Below are 25,713 nucleotides of genomic sequence, written 5' to 3'. Positions count from 1 at the left end.
TGGCTGTCACTTTCTCCTTCCAGCTTATCTGAGCTAACAGCAAAGCATAATGGCCTGTGATTCAGCTGCTAGCAGGTACCACCCATTGGTCTCATTTTCCAGGAAAAGGAAAGAACCTAATAGTCTTCACGATTTTTAAGGGGCAACATTGTATCTGCTTTCATAACTTAGCTGAAAAAAGGCAATAGTTAACAGCCCTTTCATTGATAACTGCTGTCATCGCTTATTGTTGGCTAATTACTGGGAAATTAGAAAATACCTTGTAGAAAAATGTAAGAAAAGCTCCAACAAGACTGGATTAAATACACAAGGCTGAAAACAGAAGTGCTGACTCCTGCAGAGATTACTAGCTAGCGTTGACTTGGTATTTCCTGATGGTCAGTTCCGCACTAATATTAATATCTTCTATTCACTTTCTACTCTCAGGCGCTCGCCGCGCAGGACTCCAGTCCCCGCTAAAGTATTCACGTGGCCCTGACTTGTCCTTCCTAGTTCCAGAGCTGAGAACAAAAGGGCCTCGTGCTCCCGCTCCGAGCACACTCCGCCCTCCCCAGTTCTCCCTCCCCCCATTCCAATGTCGGAGCCCCTCCGAAGGCGGCCCCGCAGCTCCAGCCATCCATCCCCCGAGTCTCAGCCCCTCCCCACCCTCCGGTTCGGCTCCGTCTCCGGGGTGGGTGCTGCCCGGGAACCCATAAATCTGGGCGGCATCTGGGGAGGCCCGGGCAGCCCAGCTGGGGTGCCCTGGGCCGAGGGTCAAGAGAGGAGCCCTGGTCCAGCATTCCAACTTGGCGGCAACAGGTGGCCGGGGCGCCGGGGGGGTTCTGGAGGGAGGGCCCCAGGGCTCCGGGGTGGCCCCGCTGCCTCGCCGCTTCCCGATTGGCCGCTCGTCCCGTCTTCACGCGATGCTGCTAGAGTGTCCTTCCGCCACGGAATGTAGTCCTCCTCGGAAGGGCAACTTGAGCGCCCGGCCCGCCCCGCGGCGCTTCTGCAGAAGGTGACTGCGCCAGGCGAGGCCGCGGAGGGGCGGGGCCGCGGGCGGGGGCGGGGCCGCGAGCGGGGGCCGGGATTGGGCAGGGGGCGGGCCGGCGGAGGGATCGCGGCGCCTGCAGCCGGTATAACCTTGAAGCTGAGGCCACGGATCCCGCAGTCGGGCGGCGCGCAGCGATCCTTTGGGCGTTTCTGCAGCAGCAGTAGCGCATCCTAGCCAGACAGCGTCGGAGGTGAGCGGGGGTCCCCACCTGGGCTCCGTCCGCCCGGCCGGTGCGTAATCCTGGCCTGCCTGCACGCAGGGCATCCGTACCGGGGCGGAGCAGAGTCCTGGGCATCTTGGACTCAGCCGGTTGGGGTCGGAAGAGAAGAGAAAGGCTGCTCGGGCCTCGGGCCTGCCCTTCAAAGCCCCCGGCTCCTGCTTCCAAAGGCAGATGGGTCAGCCAGCCCATTTTCTGCCCCAAGTTCCTGACTTCCCTCACCCCCATCTGGTCCCATCCTCGCCGCCCTCCCTTTATTTTCTCCTAATCTGGTATTTCCTTTCTTCCCTCGTCTTCTCTCCTCCCCACTCTGCTACTGTGTTTGCCGCCTCCCCTTCCCCGGTAATACTGTTCCTCTCGCTCCCTCGTCTTCAACCTTCCTCCCTCATTCTGATGCTTTCCTTGTAACCGCTCCTTGAAACTCCTCTAGCTCCGCGCCCGCGTCCCTTCTCCATTCAGGTCTCCCTCTGTCCTTGCGGTCTCCTCATGCCCACCCCATTCATGCCCTGTCCCCCCCATTCATGCCCTGCCCCCCCCCCCGTCACGTCCGCTCCTCCGCATCCGTTTCGGCTCCCTCCTTCGCGCCGCCGCGTCCTCGCCCCTCCCCCTGTGTTCTGGTCACGTCCGCCTGTCTCCCGCCCCCGCCCCTCGGACGCCCGTCTCAGTCCTGCCCCTTCTCCATCACGTCCCCCAATCTCGGGCTCTCCGGCAGCCCCGGGCCCGCGTCCCGGGTCACTGCCTGAAGCGCAGTGGTCTGCGGATGGGCGGTCGCGGGATGCAGCGGCGGCCCGGGGCCCAGCTGGAGGGTTACGTAACCCTTGGCCTTCCCCGCTGCGAGGGAAGAAGGGGTGCCTGCCCTGTGGCGCGTCCGTTTTGTGCCGCCCTAAATTCGATGGCGCGGCCGCAGCGCTGCGCTCGCTCCGAGCGGGTTCACTGGGCTCCATCCCGCCGCCGTGGGGCTGCACGTAGAGCCCAGGGCCCCGCCCCCCGCCCCGCCCCCGCCCCTCCCCGCCGGATCATGGACCACTGACCTCGCGGGCCGTTATGGCCAAGCACCAACTCCGGCCCTACAAGCCTCTGCGTGCTGCTCACGTTCGAGGCACTCACCTGGCTCCCCACCTCCGGTGCACGTTGCTTAACAGATGGGCCCGATTGCAGAACGCAGAAGCCACAGGATGGGGTGGGAGCAGGTTCCGGGGAGAGTAGAAATATGTCAGGAGCGTGGTGCCGTGTACCACATTCACTCAATAAAAACTCGTATGCTGAAACTGTTTTGGGGAGGGATGTGGGAACCAGGATGATTAGAACGGTCATAGCCCGTGGAACTCATGATCTAATTGGGGAACGAACATAAAACGCATCACTGGTGAGTGCTGTGAGGAAGGTCCACGCTTCCTGCTGGGGGTTGAGGTCGGGGGAGGGCACCTGGAGGCCTCACAAAGTGGCATCACACTGGTTTTGAAGAAGCAGCCTGAAGCTTATTTAAAGACCCAGTAATGGAAAGGCATCCTTGGCTTCTTACCTGTGTTCTTCAAACCCGGGACATCGATCCTTAGAAGGAAGAGCCTGATAGTTGAGGTCCAGGCATGATGGATGGAGGCATTGGGAAGTTGGAAACAGGCTTTTAGAATCAGGTTTAACTCACTAACATACTGATATGAATAATGGAGGGGATTCATTATATTCATTATTCGTGAATAATGGAGAGAATGAGCCTCAAGACCTCAGTGTCCCATGTGTAAATTGTAACATTTTCCTGTTGATGGTGGGAAGGATTGGTCGCTATATACACACCACATGGATATATGTTGAGTACTCAGTGCAGCGTCTAATCTCTGGTGCAATGCCTCCAAAGATAATCTTTTGGTCACTGAGCACAATTACTTAATCCATAATTGAGCATGAGGGCTCCTCTCTGCCATCCCCATAATACGTATTCATAGTTGGTCTTCGGGAGTCGGGCTCTGTAAATACCAGACATCCTCAGGGACCCTGGGAAGGTGTTTACAAAGTAACTAATGTTAATTTGCAACTCTCCACTTGGAACAGGGGCTCTTTGGTCTCCTGAAAATGGGGACCTCTAGACAAAGGAAGGAAAAAGAAGGGGTTGATTTTCAGCCTTTGTTGTTTGGCTACAAGAGTAGAAACAAACTTGCAACGACAAGACTGAAATCTTCACATTCCACTCCCACGGGTTCCAGGTAGGCCTGTAGGATTTGCTCAGCCAGCTGATAAACGTGAGGTTAGGGTTAGAAGCAAAGGGCCTTGCTGGCCGGACTGAGGGTGTGGCCACTCCCTGGGATACAGAGAAGGGCCTAGGTCAGGACTCTGCAGCATTGTTAGCAAATAATTCACCCTCAGGTTGCCTGAGGATGCGGTTGGGAATGCAGTGGGGCTTTTCTGAGGGGAAGAGTATGTAACCTGTCAGGTCTGTGTGGGTTGTAGGGGGAGGCTGTGGGGAAGATGACTCAACCTTTGAATTTATCCGCTTTTAAGAGAACTCTCTTCATTGGGTGAGTGGGCAAACTGCCTTGTGGTCTTTGCAGGCTTAAAAAGTCCCCTCTCTGTCAGTGAGTCAAATAATGAAGCATGCATTTCCCACAGTTAAAAGTGTCTCAACGTAGTGAATACGGTCCTGGTCTCAGGCTCTCAGCCCTAAGAGCTTATGTGCAGCAGGGCAGAGTCCCATGCCCAGGTAACACAGTCTGCACAACTGTATTCCTGAGCCTTCTGCCGTGGGCATGGCAGCCCTTTTGGGAATAAGAGTTGTAATGGACATGAATAACGATGACTTAAAGAATGTCCTTGAACTCGCTTCTGAGTTACTAGACTTGAACCAAAATATATGGACCTTAGTCTTCTATCTAGGACAGCTGCTCTCATTTTAAGCCCTGAATTAGAAGTGAATAATTTTAGTGTTGAATTCTCAGTTTAACCAATAGCATTACTGGGTCTTGAGGAATTGCACCCCCAGTGATTTGGCAAGTTTGGTGGTTGTGACTCCAACAGACCTAGCGCTTTCTGGGAGGTGCTTTTCTGACTTGAGTATTGTGACATTAAGGTGGGGTCACAGGAAAAGCCATTTTATGTCTTAAAACTGCTCGTTTCTTAATGTCGAGGCAATAGAAGAAATGAGGAAATGGTTGAGAGCAGGAAGGTAGAAAAAATACATCTCCTGCATTACAGACTTGCACTACAGAGGTTTCCATTTATTTTTTCTCAGCTTTTATGAAGGCAAGCCAGGGTGTGTTATTTTGGCTAAGAGCCAAGACTGACGTGAAGTTAGGGGAAAATGACTCATTTGACATTATCTTTATTTCTGAATCATTCAAAATGTCCAGTCAAATCCAGTTAACTGGTAACACCGCAAGAAGGAGTCGTCCCGGTGAGCAGAGTTTTCTTGCAACCTCATTGAGGATCTTGTGAAACATAAAAGTGGTTTATTTTGTAAAAGGTCTTATAGGACCTTGAATCATCGCTTTAAGCATCAATTCTAGAACAGATAGGAACAGAGCTAAGTGAGGACTGTTCTTAGTATGACTGTACTTTCTGGGAACTTGCTTTTTTCCCTTTTTAAACGAGCCAGCTGCCTTAGACGAGATGAATGAATAAGCTGATTACTTGGGGCTTTGTTAAAGAAGCTGTTTAGGGGCAGGTAAGCCAGGGTGGGTGGGGAATGGCGGTGCGCAGCTGCTTGGTGTGACTGCTCAGCTTAGGAGGGGAGGTTGGCAGGGCCAAGTGGTGCAGCCCCGCCCCCGCGGCCGTTTTTCCTGCATTGGTTTGTGCTGGTCTGCACGTAGGAGGGGAGCCAGGCTGCGGTACTTCTGGTGGCCTCTGCGACTCACCTCCCCCACTTCTCTCCATATGCAGAACTCCTGGGGAGCTGTAAGCCTCTCTTTCCTGACGCCAGCAAGCTGTGTTTAGAAGTCAGATAAGGGCTTCGGTGGGGGAGATGCCAAGCTGTGTTAGGGCAGTGAAGTTTTACTGATACAGTAAAAAAAAAAAAAAAAGTCTCCCAAGGGAGTCCTAGCCCTTCCAAATAATTCAGTCAACCTACAGATAATATTTATTTAACTTTAGATGACTGGTGTCTCCCTATCTCGGGTGATGAGTGCTGAGTCAGTCATGGTACATGAGACAAAATCACCTGGATTTTGGAGGAGCCCTGGATTTTGATCTAGTTAAGGGGCAAGGAAGTAAAGACTTGATAAACTAAACTATCCTGATACCCCATCTCCTTCTTTTGTTATTACATTAGAGAGCAGATTAACACATCAGCCATCAGATGGGCAAACATTTAAAAAGTCTGACTGTATCAAGTGTTGGCAACGGATGAGGCAAGAATTCACTCTACTGGTTGGTTGTAAATGGATATAACCCCTTTGGAGAGCAATTCAGCAGTATTTAGTAAAATAGAAAATAAATGTACCCTTTGGCTCAGGAATTCCATTTCTGGATATGTAGGAGCCTGCACCTGCACAAGGAGGTGTGTGCTAGGAGCGTCATCACAGTGTTGACTCCTAAGGGGGAAATTGGTTTAGTGGGGAAATGACCAACTAGTAAGAGAATGCATAAGTAGATGGTATAGTCGTGCAGCGGCCTAGTATAGCGGTTCGTATGAATGAACTAGATCTGTGTACCCACTGGATAGATTTTAAATGTGCTGGGAATGCAAGTTGTGCGATGATGCCTTACAGTCTACCTCTGAAGGCGTTTTAGAAAACAACAGTGTCAGGGTGGGGATCAGTATAGACACAGACACTTAAATGAGCTAGAAGGATGCAAAACGCATGACAATGGTTGGGTGTCAAAGTCCATGGTGGGGTGAGGGTGGGAGGGACCTGGGGATGGAGGGAAAAACTGTATAAACTAGTAACTTTTTTTTCAAGTCTAAAGGAAATCTGGCTAAATGTTAATGGTCAGTTCTGGGTGGTGAAATTGCAGATGTTAATATTTCTTTCTTTTCTTTAGTTTGAAACAAAATAGAAGCAAACCTATGATGGTCACGGTAGGAAAAGCAGGCGTACTAAGTAGGTCAGTGCTCTAGGAGAGCTGGCACTGCCCTTCCTCCTTCTGTCCCCCTCTGCCTCGCCCTCCCGTCCACCCCCACCCCGCAACAGTGATGCAGGGCAGCTCCTCCTTTAAGTGCTGAGCCAGTGTCTCCCTTTACTGAGGCCGTCACCCATCCAGGTATTGGACCTGGCTTGGAAGGGACCTAAGCCATAGTCCCAGGGCCATTGCTGCTTCCAGAGAGTATATACGCCCTGAAGCTCTGCCTCATTTTTTTAAGCCTGGTAAGGAGCACAACGCAGTAGAAGCTTCACCTAAACTTCCTCCTTCAGACTGAAACCAGTTCTCTGCTCTGAGCATTTGTGATCAAACCTGGAAATCCTCGAGCATCTGAGGACGTCGAGGTTTCTTGGACTTGGGACTCCTGCCCTGGAGTTGAGTGGTCCCTTGGAGGGCAGGCCCACTTAGGAGCAGCTTTTGTGCCCTGTTCCACACTTAAATTTAAAATAAGATTTTGAGCTCCTGCTTATAAAATGTAAGTCACTTAGTTCTAGCCTGGAATAAAAGAGCAAGGGGATTTTACCTGAACCTGCAGGTGGGCTCACTGTGTTTCGGGTAACCCGGTAACACCAGCCTTTGCTTTCTGTGACCGGGCTGGCTCTGGGTAGAATGAACTTCAGTACTCCCATCCCTGGGGGGGAGGATGTAGCTCAAGTGGTAAAGCACATGCTTAGCATGCAGGAGGCCCTGGGTTCAATCCCCAGTACCTCCTCCCAAAATAAGTAAACCTAGTTACCTCCCCCTCTATCATCTAAGAACAGATCTCCTAGAGAGCAGGCTGGCCCGAATGCTTCATCCCGCGTATTACGATGCACACTTTGAAATGGATACTGGCTGGGAGATTCAGAGGCATAGGTGGCAAATTGATGTCAGAGTGAGAAACACAATCATGGGCACCAGGTGGCATCCTTGTTGGGTTAGTATGTGTGGTGAGATTGGCATCAGAGCAAAACTGGTGCAGAGAGCCCTGGCTGGTTGAAGATTGGCTTATGCAGATGCGGGCTCATAGGCCAGGCTGATTTACTAGAGCAGAGTGATTTGGGCCTTTTGTGAAAGACGGAATGGGTGGAGCGAAGCGTGAATCTGTCCCAGCACAGTCTGCCAGCAGTCCTGGCTTTCAGTGATGTGCTGGGCATTTCTTCTTCTGTGACTTTCACCCCCTGGTTTCTGAAGAGTGACCAGAGAATTGTGTCTGACATAAATGAAACTGGAGATTCAGAGAACCAGGAGCCACCTGAGATGAGAAACGAAAGGCGGGAGTTAGGGTCACCTGGGGCTGGGCTGAGCCAGGACCTGCGCCATCCTGCTGGCTGGGCACTCAGGCCTCTGACGGTGTCCCCTTTCTCACAGAGGAGACATGGCTCTGAGGAAGATCCTGCAGCAGGGGTGCGGGCTCAAGGATAAGGCTCCCTGGCATGGCATTTGCCGCCATCAGCGGCTTCTGCTGCGGGCTGGAGGTTGGCTCTGCATGTCTGTGCCTCCCCGGAGGAGGATGCAGTAGTGAGTCAGACTGGCACCAGCTGAGCCGTGTGCTGGCGGGCACCATCCAGACAGCCAGCCTGAGCCAGGGAGCTCTTCCCAGAGCCCCGCCCTGAGAAGTCAGGGCGGAGGCTGCTGTCCTGGGGCTGGGGGGGGGTCCAGAGGGTGGGCCGGCTGCTTGTGCTCCAAAGAGGCTTGTGGAGGACCTTGGAGACAGGCAGGAGAATCCTGACCCTCCCCACCATGGAGGCTCCAGGGCAGAGCCTGAGAGGAGAGAGGCCAGCTGGTGACCTGGGCCAGAGACATGAGGTCTCTGGTCTGGAAGAGGGTTTTAAGGACATGCTGAGATCTTGTCTGAGTCTGGACAAACTGGCTGACAAGCCAGCTTTTTTATGATCGCTGGTGTGTAAATCCACTTAGTGCCGAACAAAATTTCATGTTATTTTTGTATTTAGTAGCCTGGGTAGCAAAAGAGCAGGGCTTGTAGACCTCAGGTTTAATTTGAGGTTTTAAAATAGGGTTAGTATTATTTGATAATTGTAAATTGTATCTGCTGATGGCATCTCCTGTCCTTGAGACAGCCCTTCTGTACCAGAACATCCTTGTCACAAAATTTTGCTGTGACGGCTATGGACAGACTAAGCAGGAAAAAAGTTTTGCTGGATTTGCACATGTAACTAGCTGGTTTTTGTCAAAGAATTGTCCTATGGACCATATTAACGTTGTTTTGGGTTTTTCTTTTTCTTTTTTAATGGAAGTACTGAACCCAGGACCTCATGCATGCTAAGCACGCACTCTACCACTGAGTTATTACCCCTCCTCCTCAAAGTTGACCTCCTTAAGTCAGTGAAACTATCCTGCAGTGCATTTGTGATCTGGGGTCTGAGATGCATCAACCCCGCCCCCCACCACGTTTAAACAGCGTTCCTGAAGTGCACAGAGTAGCGGCTGAATAATGGAGCTGGGGGTATCATTTGTTTTAATCCAACACTTTTACCAGGATGCTTGTAAATACATCATTTATGGAAGAGGCACATTTGTAATTTTTCATATTATGAAAGTATTTCATATCAGTAAATTTTTTAGTAAAGAAAAAAAATTGCAATTTGCTGTAATCCTACCACCCAGATACCTTGCTGATAATATTTTGGTAGATGTCCTTCCGGGTCATTTATGTGTGTTTCATTAGTGTCCCTTTCCCCACCCATCACCCCCCCTAAAAAGGCAGGGGACGAGGCTCTTGTACCGAATAGTGAAATGTTAGTAAACCAAGGCTTAAAGAGACTTTAGAGGGAGGCAGTCTTTGGGGTATTAGGGGAGGGGATAAAGCATCACAGAGGAGCCAGTAAGAAGTCAGTTTTACCTGCGAATTTTCTGTTATCAGTTTCTTGGTACTTTCTTGGGAATCTTCTGTGTTTTACTTTGTAACATAGCTGGGTCCCTGGGAGCAGCTACTACCTGGATGCCTGGTCACTAAGGTAATTTCTCCACTACCCAAAAGAGCTTTAGTTGCACTCAGCTTTTACCTCAATCCTTGTACAGCTCTGCAGGGCAAACCTTTCTCAGTTCCGAGCAGTCTTTGCACGTGGGGCCACGGAGCCACCCTGCACCAAAAAAAGAGCATTATGTCACCGGAAACCCAAGTCCAGAGAACACAAGGTATGACCCAATAATCAGTGGCCCCAGCCAGGTCTTTGCAAGGAGACCCTGATGCCTCAGGTTTAGAGATGATGATTTTTAAAAGAGTCAGGTTAGCTACTTTAAGCCACTCACAGAGATGGTGATATGGTGCTGGGATGGATGGCCCCCTCCCCTTGGAGGCCACAGCAAGGCCTGTGTGTTCGTTGGCTTGGGGTGCCACCTGGTACCGTCTCTTCAGTAATGTCCCCTTGACAGCCAGGCTCACCTAAGCCCACGTGCTCTGGAGCTAGGTAAGCCCTGCCTCAGCCGTGAGTGCGGGTAAAGGCTGTCCTGTCCGTATTTCAGAGGTTCCTCAGACGTGGGGGGCTGTGGCGGGGGCAGAGGTGTAACTCTGGCTTTTGACCAAGAGGCACGAAGATGCTCTGCAAGGTCATTCAGCGAGCTCTGGAGCATCTCCAAGTGCTGGGAGTTAGGGGTGTGAGCACAAGCGTGTTGTGGAGGGGAGGCCGTGTCGATGCTTTCGTTTTGGTACCTGGTGCGTTTTAGGGAGTTCGGAAATTCACACAGAGAGGAATAGCCCATATACCATGTGAAAGAGTTGGCCAGTATCTTGTTTTCTCATTTTTAAAGTTTCAGATTCTGTAGCTGGGGACTTGTGTCCATCGTTTTTCAGTAGCTTACGGGAGAGCCACTCACGACTGGTCACAAAGCTGCTTGGGCTTCCCAGGCTCTGAGAAGGCGGCAGAGATGGGTTTAGATGCACGCTCTGCTCAAGCCACCAGGAGAGCCACGAGGTTGGGGGTGGAGAAAGAGCAAGGGTTGTATGTTTGGGTGCCTTGGTTTGGAGCCCTGAGACTTAGGAGGAGCTAGGATAGGGTGAAAGAGGGGCTTGTCCCTGAGCCTGGGTGAAGCGCTTGGGCACAAGGATTTCAGAAGGAGTAGCTCTTGGGCTGAGCCTTGAGGACAGGGTCAGTCTTCTGACGAGGCTTCTCAGGCTTCTGGCTCGCTTCCTTGATGGTTCTCCCAGTTCTGCCTGGAAGCTTCTCACGTCTCTATCTCTAATCAGCTAACTAACCGGCTGAGTGAGTTTAGTTGTAGGTCAGTAATGAAGAAAAGCAAAGCAAAGGTCGGGGCAGTTGTCAGGACTGCGACCTGGGCTGATTAATTACCTGGAACAGATGGTCTTTGTCACTGGGGTTGGAGTACTTGTCAGACTTAGAAAGGAGATCGGGAGGGTGCATCAGAAGATCAGCTGGGGGAAGGATTTGACAAGCAGCCTTAATTTCCTCGTGTTGCAACTGTCCTGTTAATGTAATTGTATTCAGTTTAGAACCAGACTAGTGCCATTGTGGTTATCCCTGTTTTGATGCAAATTGTTTTGCACGTCCTAAAGCCCTTTTGACCCAAAGCACCAGATGTGGTTTTAGGTATAGATTCCTGGGACAAGAGGTTTTGCACTCAAGAGTTCTGTCCAGGGACTGGTTTTTATTGCCTGTCAGTGGACTGGGACCTCCTCTCTGGCCCAGGGTGAGTTGATGAGTCAGCTTGTGTGGTCCTGTGGGTTAAGGAAAACTTACAGCTGCAGAGCTGGGAGGACTGGCTTGATGGTGGTTGTCCCCAGGCCCAGGACAGTCACTTTGGGTTTGGGTGGGGATTGGTAGGCAGCGGGGGGGGGGGCACCCCACAGTAGATGTTTGTAGCTTTGAGACAGCTTTTCATAGAAAGATCTAGACTGGCCAGGGCGCTAAAGTGGGGTGAGTTGTTTATAGCACTGGAAGATTGGTTGCAACTCCTTTTGAGGAGGCTCCTTCAGTGCATGTAAGATGATGTTGAGAGGATTAGCCAGAAAGCTGTCGAGGTAGATGTCAGCCCAGTGTAAGGGAGGTCTGCTTACCCTGGATGTCTGGGAAGCACATGCATTGGGTACGAGGTTTTAGATTGTTGTTTAAGGTCTGTTCTGCTTGCTCACAGTGATGGGGGCCTGTTGCCCGACTTGAGGCTCAGCTGCATAGCCGGAGTGTGGCAGGGCTCCCTGTGGCTTGGGCACAAAGCGTGCTTGTTGAGCTAATGTGTGAGCAGGAAGCAGCTCCCTGTGCCGAGCTGTGTATTAACCACCCCAGGCTTCTCAGACTGATCACCCTCTCTTCAGTTCCCCTGGACCCAAGACCTCAGAAGCCATGTCGAAGCACCACAGTGATGCCGGGACCGCCTTCATCCAGACCCAGCAGCTGCACGCGGCCATGGCTGACACGTTCCTCGAGCACATGTGCCGCCTGGACATTGACTCGCCGCCCATCACGGCCCGGAACACTGGCATCATCTGTACCATCGGTGAGTGGGGTGCCCCTCCCCCCAAATACAGGCTTCCTGCGACAGTGATCTTTTCTCTCCTGAAAAGACTAAATAAATGTAGCAAACTGGGTGCTGAGTGAGATGCTACAGAGATTCTTAGGGAACCAAGGTCATAGGAATTTACAGTAAAGAATTAGTATGTGTTATGCCTTCTGCTAAAGGCAAAATTTAGAGCATGTCTTCCTTGGTAGATCTTTGTAGGAGCATCTCAGAGCCCTAGGAGAGATCTTTTTGACATGCTTTGTACAACCAGGATTCTGTAGTTGGACACCTGGCTGGGCTTCAGGGAGAGCTGAGAGGGCTGGTCACATCTTCCCGAGGCTCTCCTAGTTAGATGGAGCCTCTAATTTGAAGGGAGAAGTGTCCTTCTAAATCAAGAAGATGGGTGAGCACAATAATAGTCGTATAGTGGGGGGCGCAGGGTATAGCTCACTGGTAGAGTGCATGCCTGGCCAGCACAAGGTAAGGTCCTGGGTTCAATCCCCAGGACCTCCATTAAATGAATGAATGAATGAATTTTATGACTTAAAAAATTTCTTTTTTTTTTTTTACTAGGCCCAGCTTCCCGATCGGTGGAGACGTTGAAGGAGATGATTAAGTCTGGAATGAACGTGGCTCGTCTGAACTTCTCTCATGGGACTCACGAGGTGAGCCTCAGCTGGACGGTTTGGCCAAGAGGGTGGCCGGTGGGAAACAGGGTGGGATGCTGTGTTCGTTCAGCCTCAGTGGACCAGGTAAGGAGTGGGGTTTATAGCCCAGGGGAAGTTGTCTTCACCTGCCCATCCCAACTCTCCTTCCCTGTCTCCTGCCATCTCCGCTGGCCAAGTCTCCTCAAGCAGAGAAGACCTGCTTTGTCGCTGGCCATGGCTCTTCCCTACACCTGTGCTCCACTGGCCCTGTTAAGGAAGGTGTGCAGAGGTCCTCCCGGAAACCCCCCTCTCAGCCGTTAGGTATCCTGGCCACAGGGCTTGATGCTCCTGCCCCAGCGTTTCTGTAACAGCTCCTTTTGCAGTGATGAACCAGTAGGTCAACCTGCAGGTTGAGTCTGGTCTTATTTAGACCGAGACTAAACTGGGCAGGTCCAGGAGGAAGGGTTTCCACTATTGCAAGTGAGGACCGAGTCTGATGCACTAACACCCTCTGACAGGTAACACCCCACTTCATCAGCATTGTGTTCCCAGCCCGTCCCTTCCCAGGAGTACTGGCCCATTAAGATAAAGCCAGCACACTTCCCCAGGAGCCTGGTGGGAAGGTTTTAGTGCTGGGGCTGTTTATGAGCTGACTTGACCTGTGGGACCTCACCCAGGGGTCAGGTGGCAGCTGGTGGGAAGGATTCCATTTGTGCTTCTGAACAAACTCATTTCGAGGAGCACGGGGGCTCCCTGAGGGACAGTGCCTTTTTAAAAAACCTTCAGGGCCAGCCATAGGCCATGGGATTTCACACTAGCTTTGATACAGGAGTCATGGATGAAGCAAACTCCCTGCTCTTGATCTCTCTAGTTCCTGTTTAGGATAAAGAAAATGCTACCCTGTCAGGTCGACTGGTGAGGGGTTGCCCTTTGGCATTTGGTAGTTGGTGTTAGGTTTAAACTAAAAATAAAACCTCGGGAAGTACAGTCCAGGAGGTGAATTCCTTCTTTCTGGAAACATGAGAATCTTCATCATAGGGTTCCCTAACCCATGTTCCATAAACAGCCTGTGGGCTGGCAGGTGTCTGGCCTCCAAAGGTCACAGGGGCCTGTGCTCAGCAGGCATCTCGGGCAGGTTAAGACACCTCTGAAGGCATTCTGTAATTTTCCAAAGGCAGGGCGCTCTCGGCAGAAGTCAGTAGGCATTACTGACAGAGAGTGTGATCCCAAAGAGAGCTCTGAAGATGTCGCTAACGGTCGGCTCACGACTGATCCCCACCACTGGCTTGTGCCAGGGTCTCCTGTGTGCAGGGGAAGGAGCAGAAATAGATTTTGAGAACTTGACCTTTAACTAGGCTTTATAGCCTCTTCCCTCCAGTAAAACAACACCGCACCGCTCCGAATGGCAAGGGTGAGCGTGTGTGCCGTGCCTGCCGGAGCAGGGCTGGCTCAGGGATTTTGGTTTTAAAACTGCAAGAGGCCCTTCGAGATGCTCTGTGCTGTAACTCTTATTCCCAGGGTAGAATCAGGATTTGGAAAGAAAAAAAACGAAAAAACCCACCATGTCCCTCGCGTGGGTTTACTTTGAGGTTTTTAACCAAGATGAAACCATGCTGTCCCTGGGATCAGGGTTTTGGAGCCTGACCTGAAACTGTTCTAATATTAATTATATAATGTAAACAGGTCTGAGTTTGACGAGAGGCTGGGGCATGCTCTCCTAGCTCCTGACAACTTTAAATACCCTTCTAAGCAGGACATCAGAATGGCTTTCCCTCCCGCACTCTGACAGCGGGATGTCCACTGTCGGCACCTGATCCTTGGACAGCTTTGTTCCAGTGTCCATCGCCCCCTCTTCTGGCAGTTTGTGTGGGCAAGATGTGTTCTTACCAAATGCGTGGTCCCATCAGGCCAGGCTGGCCGGAAATACTGATTTTAAGCAACCTAAATTTAGAACCTTGCGCAAGGACAGCGCTGACTGATGGGATTCATTACCACTCCCCTCCAGCCTCCTCCTGGCAGGCGCCACTCTCCTGGACAATGGTGGTCAAAAGACAAAGCCCACGAAGTGCTGGGTTGGGAGTCTCTTGTCAGCATTGTCGTCGATAACAGCTGTTTAAGAACTTTTGACATCTTGGTCCTGAGTCCCTTTTTAGTCAAACAGTAATGACAAATGGGAAAGAGAAAGAGGCTATGGAAGCCAGGTTTTGTTGCAAGTGAGAAATAGTGAGGTTCAGTTCAGAGGAAGTGGGATTCCCGCCTTCCCCAGCTCCACTTCCATCTCTAGTCAGCCTCAAGCAGGCCACTGTCAGAACCAGACCTGCACGACCTTGGCAATGAGCTGTCTGGCTTGGACCACTGTTCAGCTTCAGTAAATAACTGAGTCTGAATTGCAGTTGTAATCAATAAGTGAAAAGCTCAGAAGTACCAAATCTATCAAAGTCTGACACTGATGGCCGATCTGCATCATCCAGACACAAGTTCTGGGTCTTCTACCCCGACTGTCTGCTTGATTTGCTGAGAGTATTTGATGAATCCTCGCCGGGGAGGAGAGACGAGCTTCATTTAGTCTGAGACATGTTTACATCCATACCTTTGGTGGGTTTTGGTAAGGAAGTATCCTGCAGTTCCTGGAGTGGGTGAGAGCCGGGGTAGGAGTGGATGGGGGCGAGGAGGTGACACCAGCAGGCAGAGGTGCTCAGTGGCCGGGTGGCACTGAGACTGGACGGTGAGGCGTTGGTCTGGAGCATCACAGCTCTTCCTGGGTGAGGGGCCCCAGCTCCGGTGCGGGGTCCTTACCACCTTCCCTCCCTTCCCCAGTACCACCAGGAGACCATCAAGAACGTGCGTGCGGCCACTGAGAGCTTTGCCTCTGACCCCATTCTCTACCGGCCAGTGGCTGTGGCCCTGGACACTAAAGGACCTGAGATCCGAACTGGGCTCATCAAGGGCGTGAGTATCCTGGGGAGACGCGGGAGGGGAGGTGCAGGGTCCCGAGGCATCCTCGGCAGTCTGCCCCGCCCGGGAGCCACTCCACAGAGTTCAGGGCTGTAAATGAGAGTTTCATCCATCGCTGTAAAAATGCTGATCTACTTCACTATGAAACAATACCAGAAAGGAACCTCTTTTTTACTCAACCTACTTCCAAGTGTCTCTAACTTTGGGGAGCAATTTCTTTGTCTCTTTTCCCCAATCATTAAATAGTATATAAGACATTGTAGGTTTTTCTTGGGGTATTACCTTGAAATATCCTAAGTTAAACAATCCGAACATTTCTTGCCAAAGGAAACAGCTTTATTGTCACTTCCCGCTGGCGCCTGAGCCTTCTCTCCTGCCAGTAGGGCCCGCTCCCTTTGGACTTGTGCTTTACTCTCTTGTCTGCAGAGCGGCACCGCCGAGGTGGAGCTGAAGAAGGGAGCCACGCTCAAGATCACCCTGGATAACGCCTACATGGAGAAGTGCGATGAGAACGTGCTGTGGCTGGACTACAAGAACATTTGCAAGGTGGTGGAAGTGGGCAGCAAGGTCTACGTGGACGACGGGCTCATCTCTCTGCTGGTGAAGCAGAAAGGTGTGTGCGGGAGTCAGGGTCTCCGGGCGTGAAGCCAGCGCCCGTCTCTGAGTTTCTTCGGCAGAAGAGAGGAAGCTTGTTTGGCTGGCAGCGAGACTGAGTCTGTATCTCCTGAGGAATCCCTTCCATGATAGACTCCTTACTCCGAAACAGACTGCGGCCCGCTTAGCCGTGCTCCTGGGGAGCAGATGAGAAGATTTCTGCCTGTCCTCACTGTCTAAGTCTTTCTCCTCTGTCCTGCCCCTCCGCGTGGTATGCGTAGGGCCCCGGTGTGCTGGGAGTGATGGCTGACATTAAAGCGTCAGGCGTTTCACAAAAGTTGTTTAAGTTTTGAAGCAACCTTATAAGTAGGTATTACCCCTATTTAACAGATGAGGAAACTGAGGCACAGAGAGATTAATTGAGTTGCCCATGGTTACACAGTGGAGTTGAGATTTGAACCCTGGTGATGTGCCTCTAGCACCCATGGTGCGCCGTTTCCCAGGTGGCTGTCCTGGGGAGAGCCTGCTTCCTGCTGGGGACCTGGCCCCAGGGTTCTGCTCCGTTTCATGCAGGTGCTGACTTCCTGGTGACGGAGGTAGAGAATGGCGGCTTCTTGGGCAGCAAGAAGGGTGTGAACCTCCCTGGGGCTGCAGTGGACCTGCCTGCCGTGTCAGAGAAGGACATCCAGGATCTGAAGTTTGGGGTGGAGCAGGACGTGGACATGGTGTTCGCGTCTTTCATCCGCAAGGCATCTGATGTCCACGATGTCAGGAAGGTCCTGGGAGAGAAAGGGAAGAACATCAAGATAATCAGCAAGATCGAGAATCACGAAGGAGTTCGGAGGTGAGCGCCCCTGCCTGCCCCCCGCCTCCTCAGCCCTGGAGAGTGGCATGCATCCTGTGGCTGCCTGCCCCCCAAATCGGCTGCCTGCCCGTCGGAGTGCAGACTCGAACTTATGTCAGACCCACTGAAACAGAGTGCCCTGAGGGGGGGAGTGGAAGGTGTTGGTGTTTAAGGGAGGGGCAGCTTCCCAGGCGGTAGGGACGCTGGCACCTAGACGTGGTTCTGTAGGCCCCGGGACTGCCCCCAGGCTCAGGCGCCATCACGCTCTGCTCCTAACATGATCTCCTGTCTTCACTTGAAAGTGGCCGGCTTGGTGATCGGGCCAGCTCTGGCGTGATATCAGCTTCTGGGGGAAAGCATGTGTTCCACTCCACATCCAGCGTCCCAGCTCAGCCCCACCACCTCCCCGGTGCTCCCCAGGCGGAGCTGTGAGCTCATCACGAGTGCAGAGCTTGGTGACATCTGCCCTCTCTGGCCCCTGCTGGAAACATGCCAGGCCCGCTTGTGTGGGTTAGCATGAGCTGGCGGAGGGTGGGAGGAGCAGCCCTGCCCGGTGCTGTGGCCTTGCCGTCCTTAGCTTTGTGTGGGTGTCCTTTGTACCAGGAAGTTCGGGGTTCCCCCTCTGCCATCCTGATAAGCCTTGGGTACTCGCTGATTTTGGCTCCAGGCCAGGCAAAGCCGCATCCTTTTCCTGCACCAATTTGGTGATGGCCCCCTGAAGGAGCAGCCCTCAGGTGTCCTTGGGTGGAAGAGGCCATGGATCTTGGTGTCAGGAGCAGTCGGCAGGCCTCAGAGTGCCTGGGAGTGCCGACTGGACTGGAGATGGTGGAGAGACGGGCGCCTTGAGAGGGGATTTGTAACATGCAGCGCGGGGAGCTGTGTTCAGTGGCTTTTACGTATGTAACTGAGTCACTGTGTTGTGTATCAGAAATTAATACAGTGTTGTAAGTCAACTGTACCTCAATTTTTTTTAATGTTAAGGGGGGGGTCTTATAAGATGCAGATGGAGAAGAGATAAGCCCATAAGACTTTCGCCCTTTCGCTTTCCCCACAGTGAGGCGCCCACTCAGGATACCAGGGCGCCCAGCCCGCGGAGCTGCTGCCCTGCTTTGGGGGCTGAGGTAGCTGGGCCCCCACCAGCTCCGCGCACCCACGGTGATGTCACGGGCGGCTGGCTGGTGCAGGGAGACCGGAGTCAGAGGGTCCCAGGAAGACCTTGCGTCAGCATACTTGTGGCCCCTGTTCCATATAACTTGTCTCTCTTCCCACCTTCCCCGTCAGGTTTGACGAGATCCTGGAAGCCAGTGATGGGATCATGGTGGCTCGAGGTGATCTGGGCATTGAGATTCCTGCAGAGAAGGTCTTCCTTGCTCAGAAGATGATGATTGGGCGATGCAACCGAGCCGGGAAGCCTGTCATCTGTGCCACGCAGGCATGTGCCGCTCCCCAATTTCGCATCCCTGCGCAGGGAACTTTGGAGGCTCCGTTTCTTCCCACAGACCCCGCCCCGTGTCACAAACAGACGCACAAGTCCCCTTCACCCCCACTCTCCTGCACGAAGCCTCACTCTTTGTGTTTACACCCGCTGTCCTGGGGTCAGCTTGCAGTCATTTGTCTCTGAAGACAGCCCCGGCCATGTCTCACGAGTGCTCTGTTCCCCCCAGATGCTGGAGAGCATGATTAAGAAGCCTCGCCCCACCCGGGCTGAGGGCAGTGACGTGGCCAATGCCGTCTTGGACGGAGCCGACTGCATCATGCTGTCTGGAGAGACGGCCAAAGGGGACTACCCACTGGAGGCTGTTCGCATGCAGCACCTGGTGAGCTCTCGGGCGGCCCAGGTTCCCCGGCTCGGGCTGGGGCTGGGGCTGGGCGGAGGCGAGGCGGGCTCGGCTAAAGGGCAGCACCTGTTAGGCTCCTGTGCCCACAGTCCTTTCTTGCCCTCCAAAGCGCAGGCAGAGTGAGGAGGTGTGCGCTGGGGGCAGGGACGAGTCTTTCTTTTCCTGTTCTCATCCTGCCCACACCCCCTCCTTGTGTGCCTTCTGTTCTGAAGGCAGCCTCCTGCATCAGACCCTGCACAGGTCACTGCTGTCTGCGGGGCTGGGGACCCTTCCCTCGGCTCAGGTCCTGGGCTGCCTCCCCCTCTTCCTCTGGACGGCGTGGAGGGCCTGAGGGCCTTGGAAAAAGCCAAGCTCTCCTGCTCCCATCCGTCCTTTGTTTGGCTTCCATTTTGGTTCCCCACCGGCCCCAGGCAGGCACCCCCACCCCACAGGGGCCCCGGGGCCCACTCTGGAGGCTGCCGCCGCGCTGAGTTGCCTGCGAGCTGGCCTTGCATGGCGCCTGCAGCTGGGCCCGCTTCGCTGAGCTGCTGTGCTCACCCCAGACTCAAAAGTGGGGTTTAAGTGATGGGTGACAGCCCCCATGTAACGGCAGGTCCTGGCTGATCCCGGCTGGCCCTGAGGCGAGAGCACCTGGACCTTGAACCAGCCCCCTCTAGAGTGGCTGCCATCACGTGGCGGGTCTCCACACATCCCCTCTCTAGTTGCCTTGCTTTGCTGTGTGGTCCCGTGGCCTCTGAGAAGTAAGAGCGACCATGACCTGATGTACTGAGCCAGGAAGCCACACAGACTGTGGGGCTTTGACGTGCTTGGGGCACGTCCTTTTGCCTCTCAGGGCCTTGTCTGTGAAGTGAACGAGGTGAGAGACGCTCCGTTGCAGCCTTAGCGTGAAGGGTCACCGCTGTTACTAAGTGTCTGATGGGCCTGGTATAGATAACTGTCATCTTCATAACCTCAGTGAGACAGAGGTCACCCAGTTTCATAGGTGAGGGTTGCGTGATGACAGGGCTTGAGCTTGAACCCAAATCTGCTGGTTCCGAAGCCGGTGCTGTCTCCTGCAACACAGCGCTGTGTCTAGCAGGAGATAGGGACACGTGTCCATTTGCGGCCTGTCCTGGGGTCAGAGACCAAGAACTAGGCTCTGGGCTCTGAATTCCATGTCTGTTCTTCCCATACCCCAGTCTCTCCTTTGAACAGACAGTCACCTTAGAGAGGACTGCGAGGCTGGGTGTGCCTGGCACTGCTCAGGAGATACATTCTGGGTCTGGGTCAGTGGCACAGCTAACGCTGGCCAACAGCTTCCCCTCTTAGCTGTCCACTGCTTTCTCCTGTGCCTGCCTGGTGCAGCTGGTGTCCTGAACTAGGCAGGCAGTCCCAGGTATGGCCCTTTTCCTGCTCATGTCCCCTGTCCTTTGGGCTGTGTGCGTTCCCTTCCTGCAGAAAGAAAACCTTTAACTCGTTGAGTCCTCCCATACATCTGCTTGTCCTGACAAATTAATGAGGCGGCATGACTGACTTCCTCCCCATGTCGTTCTCTGAGATGCTGGTGATTGCACTGTAACCTCTAAAGCTTGAATCTTCTTTCTCCTGGTGTTATCTGGGCAGGTGATCTGTAAATAACTCACTGGCTTCCCCGTGGGTGTTTTAATCATTAGATTTTAATCAAATGTCTTGTTACACTTACCTGTGTGCTTTTGCAGGCACCTGTCTCTTCACATGGCTGTTCAGCGTGCCCCTCCCAAGTTCGTCAGTTCCCCCTCCTGCTTAGAACATGGTGAAGCCATGTGGCCTTGTCTTTGTCCGACCCCAGCTTTCCAGCGCTGCTCCGTGCTGGCTAGCAGCATCCCTGTGCCTGAAGCCAAGCAGGCGCCACATGTGCGTGGAAGCCAGCAGGACGGGAAGCAGACAGCCATGTGGGGGAGGGGGCCTGTTCCTTCCTGTGAGCTGTGTCATGAGGCAGCGTGGTCAAGTCTGGCCAGGGAGCCACGGGCCCAGCCTGGGCACGTGTCCATCCTGCACCAAATTATCTCCCTCCACCCCCACCCACAAAAACCTTCCTAAATCAAAAGACCCTTCCAGAATGGAAGAACCGACTTTCCCTCTGGGAAGGGAAGCAGCAGACAGTGCTTGAAATCCTCCCCACGCCCCTGAGCAGGGCTTCATCACCTGCCTCTCTGTATCTGCCTCAAGGACGGACTTAGCCAATTAACCTCAGTTCCTTCCTCTCTGATTAATTCCCCATTCTGTCTTTCCATGTTGTCGTCTCTCGTTCCCTCTCCTTCTTCCCTCTTCCTCGCCTCCCCTCCCCCCTAAACCTTACAGATAGCTCGTGAGGCTGAGGCAGCCATGTTCCACCGCAAGCTGTTTGAAGAACTTGTGCGAGCCTCAAGTCACTCCACAGACCTCATGGAAGCCATGGCCATGGGCAGCGTGGAGGCTTCTTATAAGTGTTTAGCGGCAGCTTTGATAGTTCTGACGGAGTCTGGCAGGTAGGGCCCGAGGGCACGTGGCCCGCAGGCTGCCGGCGCCTTGCTCCCGCCGCTCTGCAGGACAGCCAGGCCGGCCCCGCGCCTGGGTCTGCGCTCTTCTCTCAAGCGCAGGAAGCCCGCCAGGGAGGTCAGGGCAGGGCAGGACCAGAGGGTCCTTCAGCTCGGCAGGCACAGCCAGGTCACAGGCATGGCGGGTGACAGGCACCTGGTGAAGGGTCGGTCCCTGCAAGCCTTGACCTTGCTCAGCTCGGCACGTCTGGCAGTCGGGCTCCTCTTGGCCGCTGCACCCGGGGACCCGTCCCTCACCAGCTGCCTGCGCGCCACCTCCCCTCCCTCTCCCGTGTGGCCCGGCCCTGACGAAGCTCTGTCCCCCTCTTGTCCCTCTGGACGGGTGTTGCCCCCAGATTGCCCGTGAGGCAGAGGCCGCCATCTACCACTTGCAATTGTTTGAGGAGCTCCGCCGCCTGGCGCCCATTACCAGCGACCCCACCGAAGCCGCCGCCGCGGGCGCCGTGGAGGCCTCCTTCAAGTGCCGCAGTGGGGCCATAATCGTCCTCACCAAGTCTGGCAGGTAGGAGGCGGCAGCGGCTCCCTGAGAGCGCCCTGCTTGGTGGCACCTTCCCTTGGGGGTCCTGGGAGCAGTGCACTGAATGGTGCTCACGTGGTGCCGAGCCAAGGTAAGACCCCTCTGCCTGCCCCCTGGACCCTGCAGGGAAGGCGCTCCCCCGGCCCCCCAGCTCCCTCCTGGCCAGGCTCTGAGAGCGAGCCGAGCCTTGCCTGGGGCCCAAAGGACGGGGCTCCAGGCAGCTCTCACGGGCCTGTTGGACTGGCCGGATGCAAAGCAAGTTTATACCCTCACGATGAACTAGAGGCTTAATCGCGTATCTATAGCTAGACTGACGACAGGTGCTTATTTGCTATTTAAAAGCTGGTCTGCTCAAAAAGTAACGGATAACCGGTTTTGCTTATTCTATGCTCTTTAAAAAGTTCAGTTTGGAAAATTAGTGCTGTTTGCTGACGTGCTGCTTGCTTGCTGCACCCGTCCCGTCTGTCTTTGCGTCCCTGAGACAAGTGGGTGCAGCCCAGGGAAGGTCACCGTGGTGTCTTGCTGGCACCCTGGGGCTGGGCGGCCCGGCTGAGGCCTCTGCTTGGCCTCAGACTCGGGGTCCCTTCCACATCCGGGGCTCCGTGTTACCGTCCTTCCCCCCCCTCCCTGGGCCGGGGGGTGCTGCTCCCCGCCAGGCAGCTAGGCTTTCCTGGAGGAGGAGGGTGGAGTGGGGCAGACAGGCAGCCCCCAGGCACCGAGGAGCAGCAGGTGGGGCTGCCTGCAGGACCAGGGCACAAGGTGTGCACAGATTCCCTCGGCAGAGGGCTCGGGCCAAACACTCCATCAGAGTTGACCTTTGTGAAAAGGTCCATCCTTTGCTACTTGGCTATTTTTAGCTCCAGTCTTCTGGGATTTCACTCTCAGCAGGTCCTGACTTCAGCACTCGCTCCCCTCTGGAAAGCCTTGTATGGAAGCCAGGCCTTAAGCAGGGTGTTCTTTGCGGTGACATGGCTTAAGTTCCTCCTGACACCTGTTGAGTGTCCTTACAGATTTGCCTTCTGGGGCCCAGCTTGTGCTGCAGGCCCTTCCAACTCCGGCATCTGCAGCTACGAGTGCAGTGTCAGTGCTGAAGGAAGCGCCCGACGTGGGGCTTTAAAGGAGTCCCCTACCCTCTGCACAGGCAGAGCCTGTTCCCCGACACTCCTGTCTCCTAGTCTTGCCTCTTGGGGAGCATCTGTATTTCTGAGCCTTTCTTAGATCCTCAGGTTTGACTCCAGGGCACTGCAGCCCAGTTGCTGGGACTGTTTCAGGGACTAGGGGGTCGTGTGGGGCTGGGAGAGGGCACAGCAGAGGAAGGCTTGTGTTGTAGCTCCCGAGGAACTGGCGGGCTGTGCTGTTCTTGGCAGATCCACGTCAGGTGCTGTTCACATGCTGCTCGGCATGTAGCTGTTACTGGGTGTGGTGATGTTGGACAGGGCTGCTTCCCTGTGCCAGAATGGAACAGCTCAGGGAAGGAGGGGTTCTGCCAGCCATGGGCTGTGCTGGGTCAGCATGGTCCTAGGGCCCTAGCCTGTGGGGAGGGGTGTAGGGCAAATGCGTAGCATAGCTGTGAAGAAGTTATGTGCTGTGGGAGATACACCCCAGCCTTGGGAGCAGATGTTGAGATGGCCAGAGCCTCAGGCTGGTACAGTGAATGGGATTGGGGGTGAGCTGTTGCTGAGGCCCTGAGGGGCTTCCTGGGATACAGTTTAATCTCATCTATCTGTCCCCATCCCATCTCAGGTCTGCTCACCAGGTGTCCAGATATCGCCCCCGCGCCCCCATCATTGCTGTGACCCGGAACCCCCAGACAGCTCGCCAGGCCCACCTGTACCGCGGCATCTTCCCTGTGGTGTGTAAGGACCCAGTGCAGGAGGCCTGGGCCGAGGACGTGGACCTCCGGGTGAACTTGGCCATGAATGTTGGTGCGTGGCTGCGAGCAAGGGCTAGGGGTGGAGGGGTGAGGAAGGGGCTTGAGCGCCGGCCTCTCTGAGACCCTGTAGGAAGGGGGACGTGCAAGGCTTCTGAGCTGTCCTCACTGGGGATGTTCTCTGAGTCTCCATCCCATTCCCTGGAGTCCTGGGCCCCTAGGGAAGGGGAGCCTTTGAGTTGTGGGGCTGAGCCGCCCTGGTTTTCGCCTCACTCTCTTCCAGTCTGGGGTCCAGAGCAAAGGATCCTGGAAAGTCGGGGTTGTTCATTCTTTGACAACTGCTTATTATTGAGCTTTTTAGTAAAATTAGCCAGAGCCCCCTTGCTGGGGCAGCACACATGCAGTTACGTACTCCAGTGGCCTGTGCTCCAGTGTAAGCATAGGATGTCATGGGATGAGAGGAAGCAGCCAGCCCTGACCTTGGGCAGGGCTCTCCGCCCTCTAGAGTGTAAAATGAATGATGTCCAAAAGTGCCTGCCAGCTCTGCCATCTGAGTGATAAGGAAATAGCAGAGCCTCCCTCATTCCCTTTCCCTGTGAGCCTGGCGCCACCTTGTGGTGGAAGGAGGTAATGGCCCGCCAGCCTGGCTTGCTGCCGCTGACCAGGGCAGTCTCAGGTGCATGCCATCCTGGCTTGATTTTTACTCATCAGCGTCTCTTTTCTCCAGGCAAGGCCCGAGGCTTCTTCAAGAAGGGAGATGTGGTCATTGTGCTGACCGGGTGGCGCCCTGGTTCTGGCTTCACCAACACCATGCGTGTTGTTCCTGTGCCGTGATGGGCCCGGAGCCCCTCCTCCAGTCCCTGTCCCGCCCGCCTTCCCCAACCCATCCATTAGGCCAGCAACGCTTGTAGTGCTCACTTGGGGCTGTAACGTGGCACTGGTGGGCTGGGATGCCAGGGAAGACAATGCTCTGTGAAACATGGCTGTTTGGAAGACCCTGTTTCAGTGCGGTAGTTCAGAGCTGGGCCACCCATCATCACGTGGCCCTGTCCAAGCAAGGGACAAAGGAGGGCTGCAGGCAGGACTGGAGGCCCCAGAGCTTCACACAGAGGGCAGCAGTTCTGCTTCTCTTCCTTTGTGTACTCGATTCGGTTCTTGTAGAAAACGGGTACCCAGAGAACTCCCAGCCCTGGCCTGGGATCAGGAGAGAGTCAGCAGAGAGTTAGGGCAGGGGGCAGTGGTTCCAGTTTCTGCAGACTCTGGCTCCAGTCCTGGCCCTTACTTGCTTCTCCAACCCACTCAGCCTCCCTCACTCCCACCGTGTTCATTGTGCACGTCTGTTCCTTCACTCCATGGGCTGTGGCTGCAGACAGACACTCCATCCCCCTCTTCCTTCTCCCCCACTTCTGCAGCCGCCTCCAGGCCTGTTGCTATAGAGCCTACCTGTATGTCAATAAACAGCAGCTGAAGCACCTGTTTCCTGTCTTTTCTGATGTGGGGGTGGGGGGGTTGAACCCTGCCCTCTGAGTGGTGTGAGAATGGCAAGAGCCTGGTGGCTCCTGGTGAGTACTCCTGTGCAATAACTCTGGCCACGTGTGCCATCCCAGGTGCAGAGGTGCTGGGGAAGCAGTCACTGACTATCTTGAGGATATAGGTTACTCCTGTCAGTGCCCCAAGGTTTAAAGACTTTTGCGGCTGGGGAAACTTAAACAGTTTATTTGGACCAAAGATCGGAGCGGGCAGCAGCAAGGGCCTCTTCCTTCCACTTTGGTGGGTAAACCAGGAGTGTAGTGGCCCTTGCCCTGCCCCTCCCCCTAAGTCTTGCAGTAAAGGCTGCCGATCTCTATGGGTGAGTGTAGGTTCTACTCCCAGTTTCCAGATATTTGGGGGGAACCCTGGGCTCCCTTTGGGCCCCTTCTGTTTTCCAGTACCCTCCATGATAAAGCAGGGCCAAGGAAGTGAGAGGACTGGGAATGGAACTGAATCTGGCTGGTTGGCACCTTCCCCCTCCTGACCACTCCCAAGACCAAGCCTTTCCCGGTGGGGATGAGAGGGGAGGGGCCCACAAGCCAAATTTATTGCCGACCCCGCCCCACATCCGACCTGCCTGTGCATCCCCACT

At 54.2% G+C, this 25,713-nt stretch overlaps 1 protein-coding gene across 3 annotated transcripts; it reads left to right on the top strand.

The window, feature by feature from the left end:
* Positions 1 to 1,074: 1,074 nt before the first annotated feature.
* Positions 1,075 to 25,065, top strand: PKM (pyruvate kinase M1/2). 3 transcript variants are annotated; one of them, XM_032469141.1, is made up of 11 exons: positions 1,075 to 1,220; positions 11,587 to 11,768; positions 12,345 to 12,436; positions 15,236 to 15,367; positions 15,800 to 15,986; positions 16,541 to 16,811; positions 18,093 to 18,243; positions 18,476 to 18,628; positions 21,540 to 21,706; positions 23,465 to 23,646; positions 24,319 to 25,065. In XM_032469141.1, the coding sequence occupies exons 2-11, from the start codon at positions 11,615 to 11,617 to the stop codon at positions 24,423 to 24,425; spliced, it is 1,596 nt and encodes a 531-aa protein (XP_032325032.1). In that variant the 5' UTR covers positions 1,075 to 1,220; positions 11,587 to 11,614; the 3' UTR covers positions 24,426 to 25,065. The 3 variants fall into 3 exon arrangements, with proteins under 3 accessions (XP_032325032.1, XP_032325034.1, XP_032325033.1); XM_032469143.1 differs by lacking the exon at positions 21,540 to 21,706 and adding an exon at positions 20,969 to 21,135; XM_032469142.1 differs by lacking the exon at positions 1,075 to 1,220 and adding an exon at positions 1,236 to 1,260.
* The last annotated feature ends 648 nt before the right edge of the window (positions 25,066 to 25,713 follow it).

The sequence above is a fragment of the Camelus ferus genome, chromosome 27, assembly GCF_009834535.1.
Source record: "Camelus ferus isolate YT-003-E chromosome 27, BCGSAC_Cfer_1.0, whole genome shotgun sequence".
In the NCBI taxonomy this organism is placed as follows: domain Eukaryota; kingdom Metazoa; phylum Chordata; class Mammalia; order Artiodactyla; family Camelidae; genus Camelus; species Camelus ferus.
Note: the sequence above shows the minus strand (reverse complement) of the source record. Positions and strands in the feature narration are given on the sequence as shown.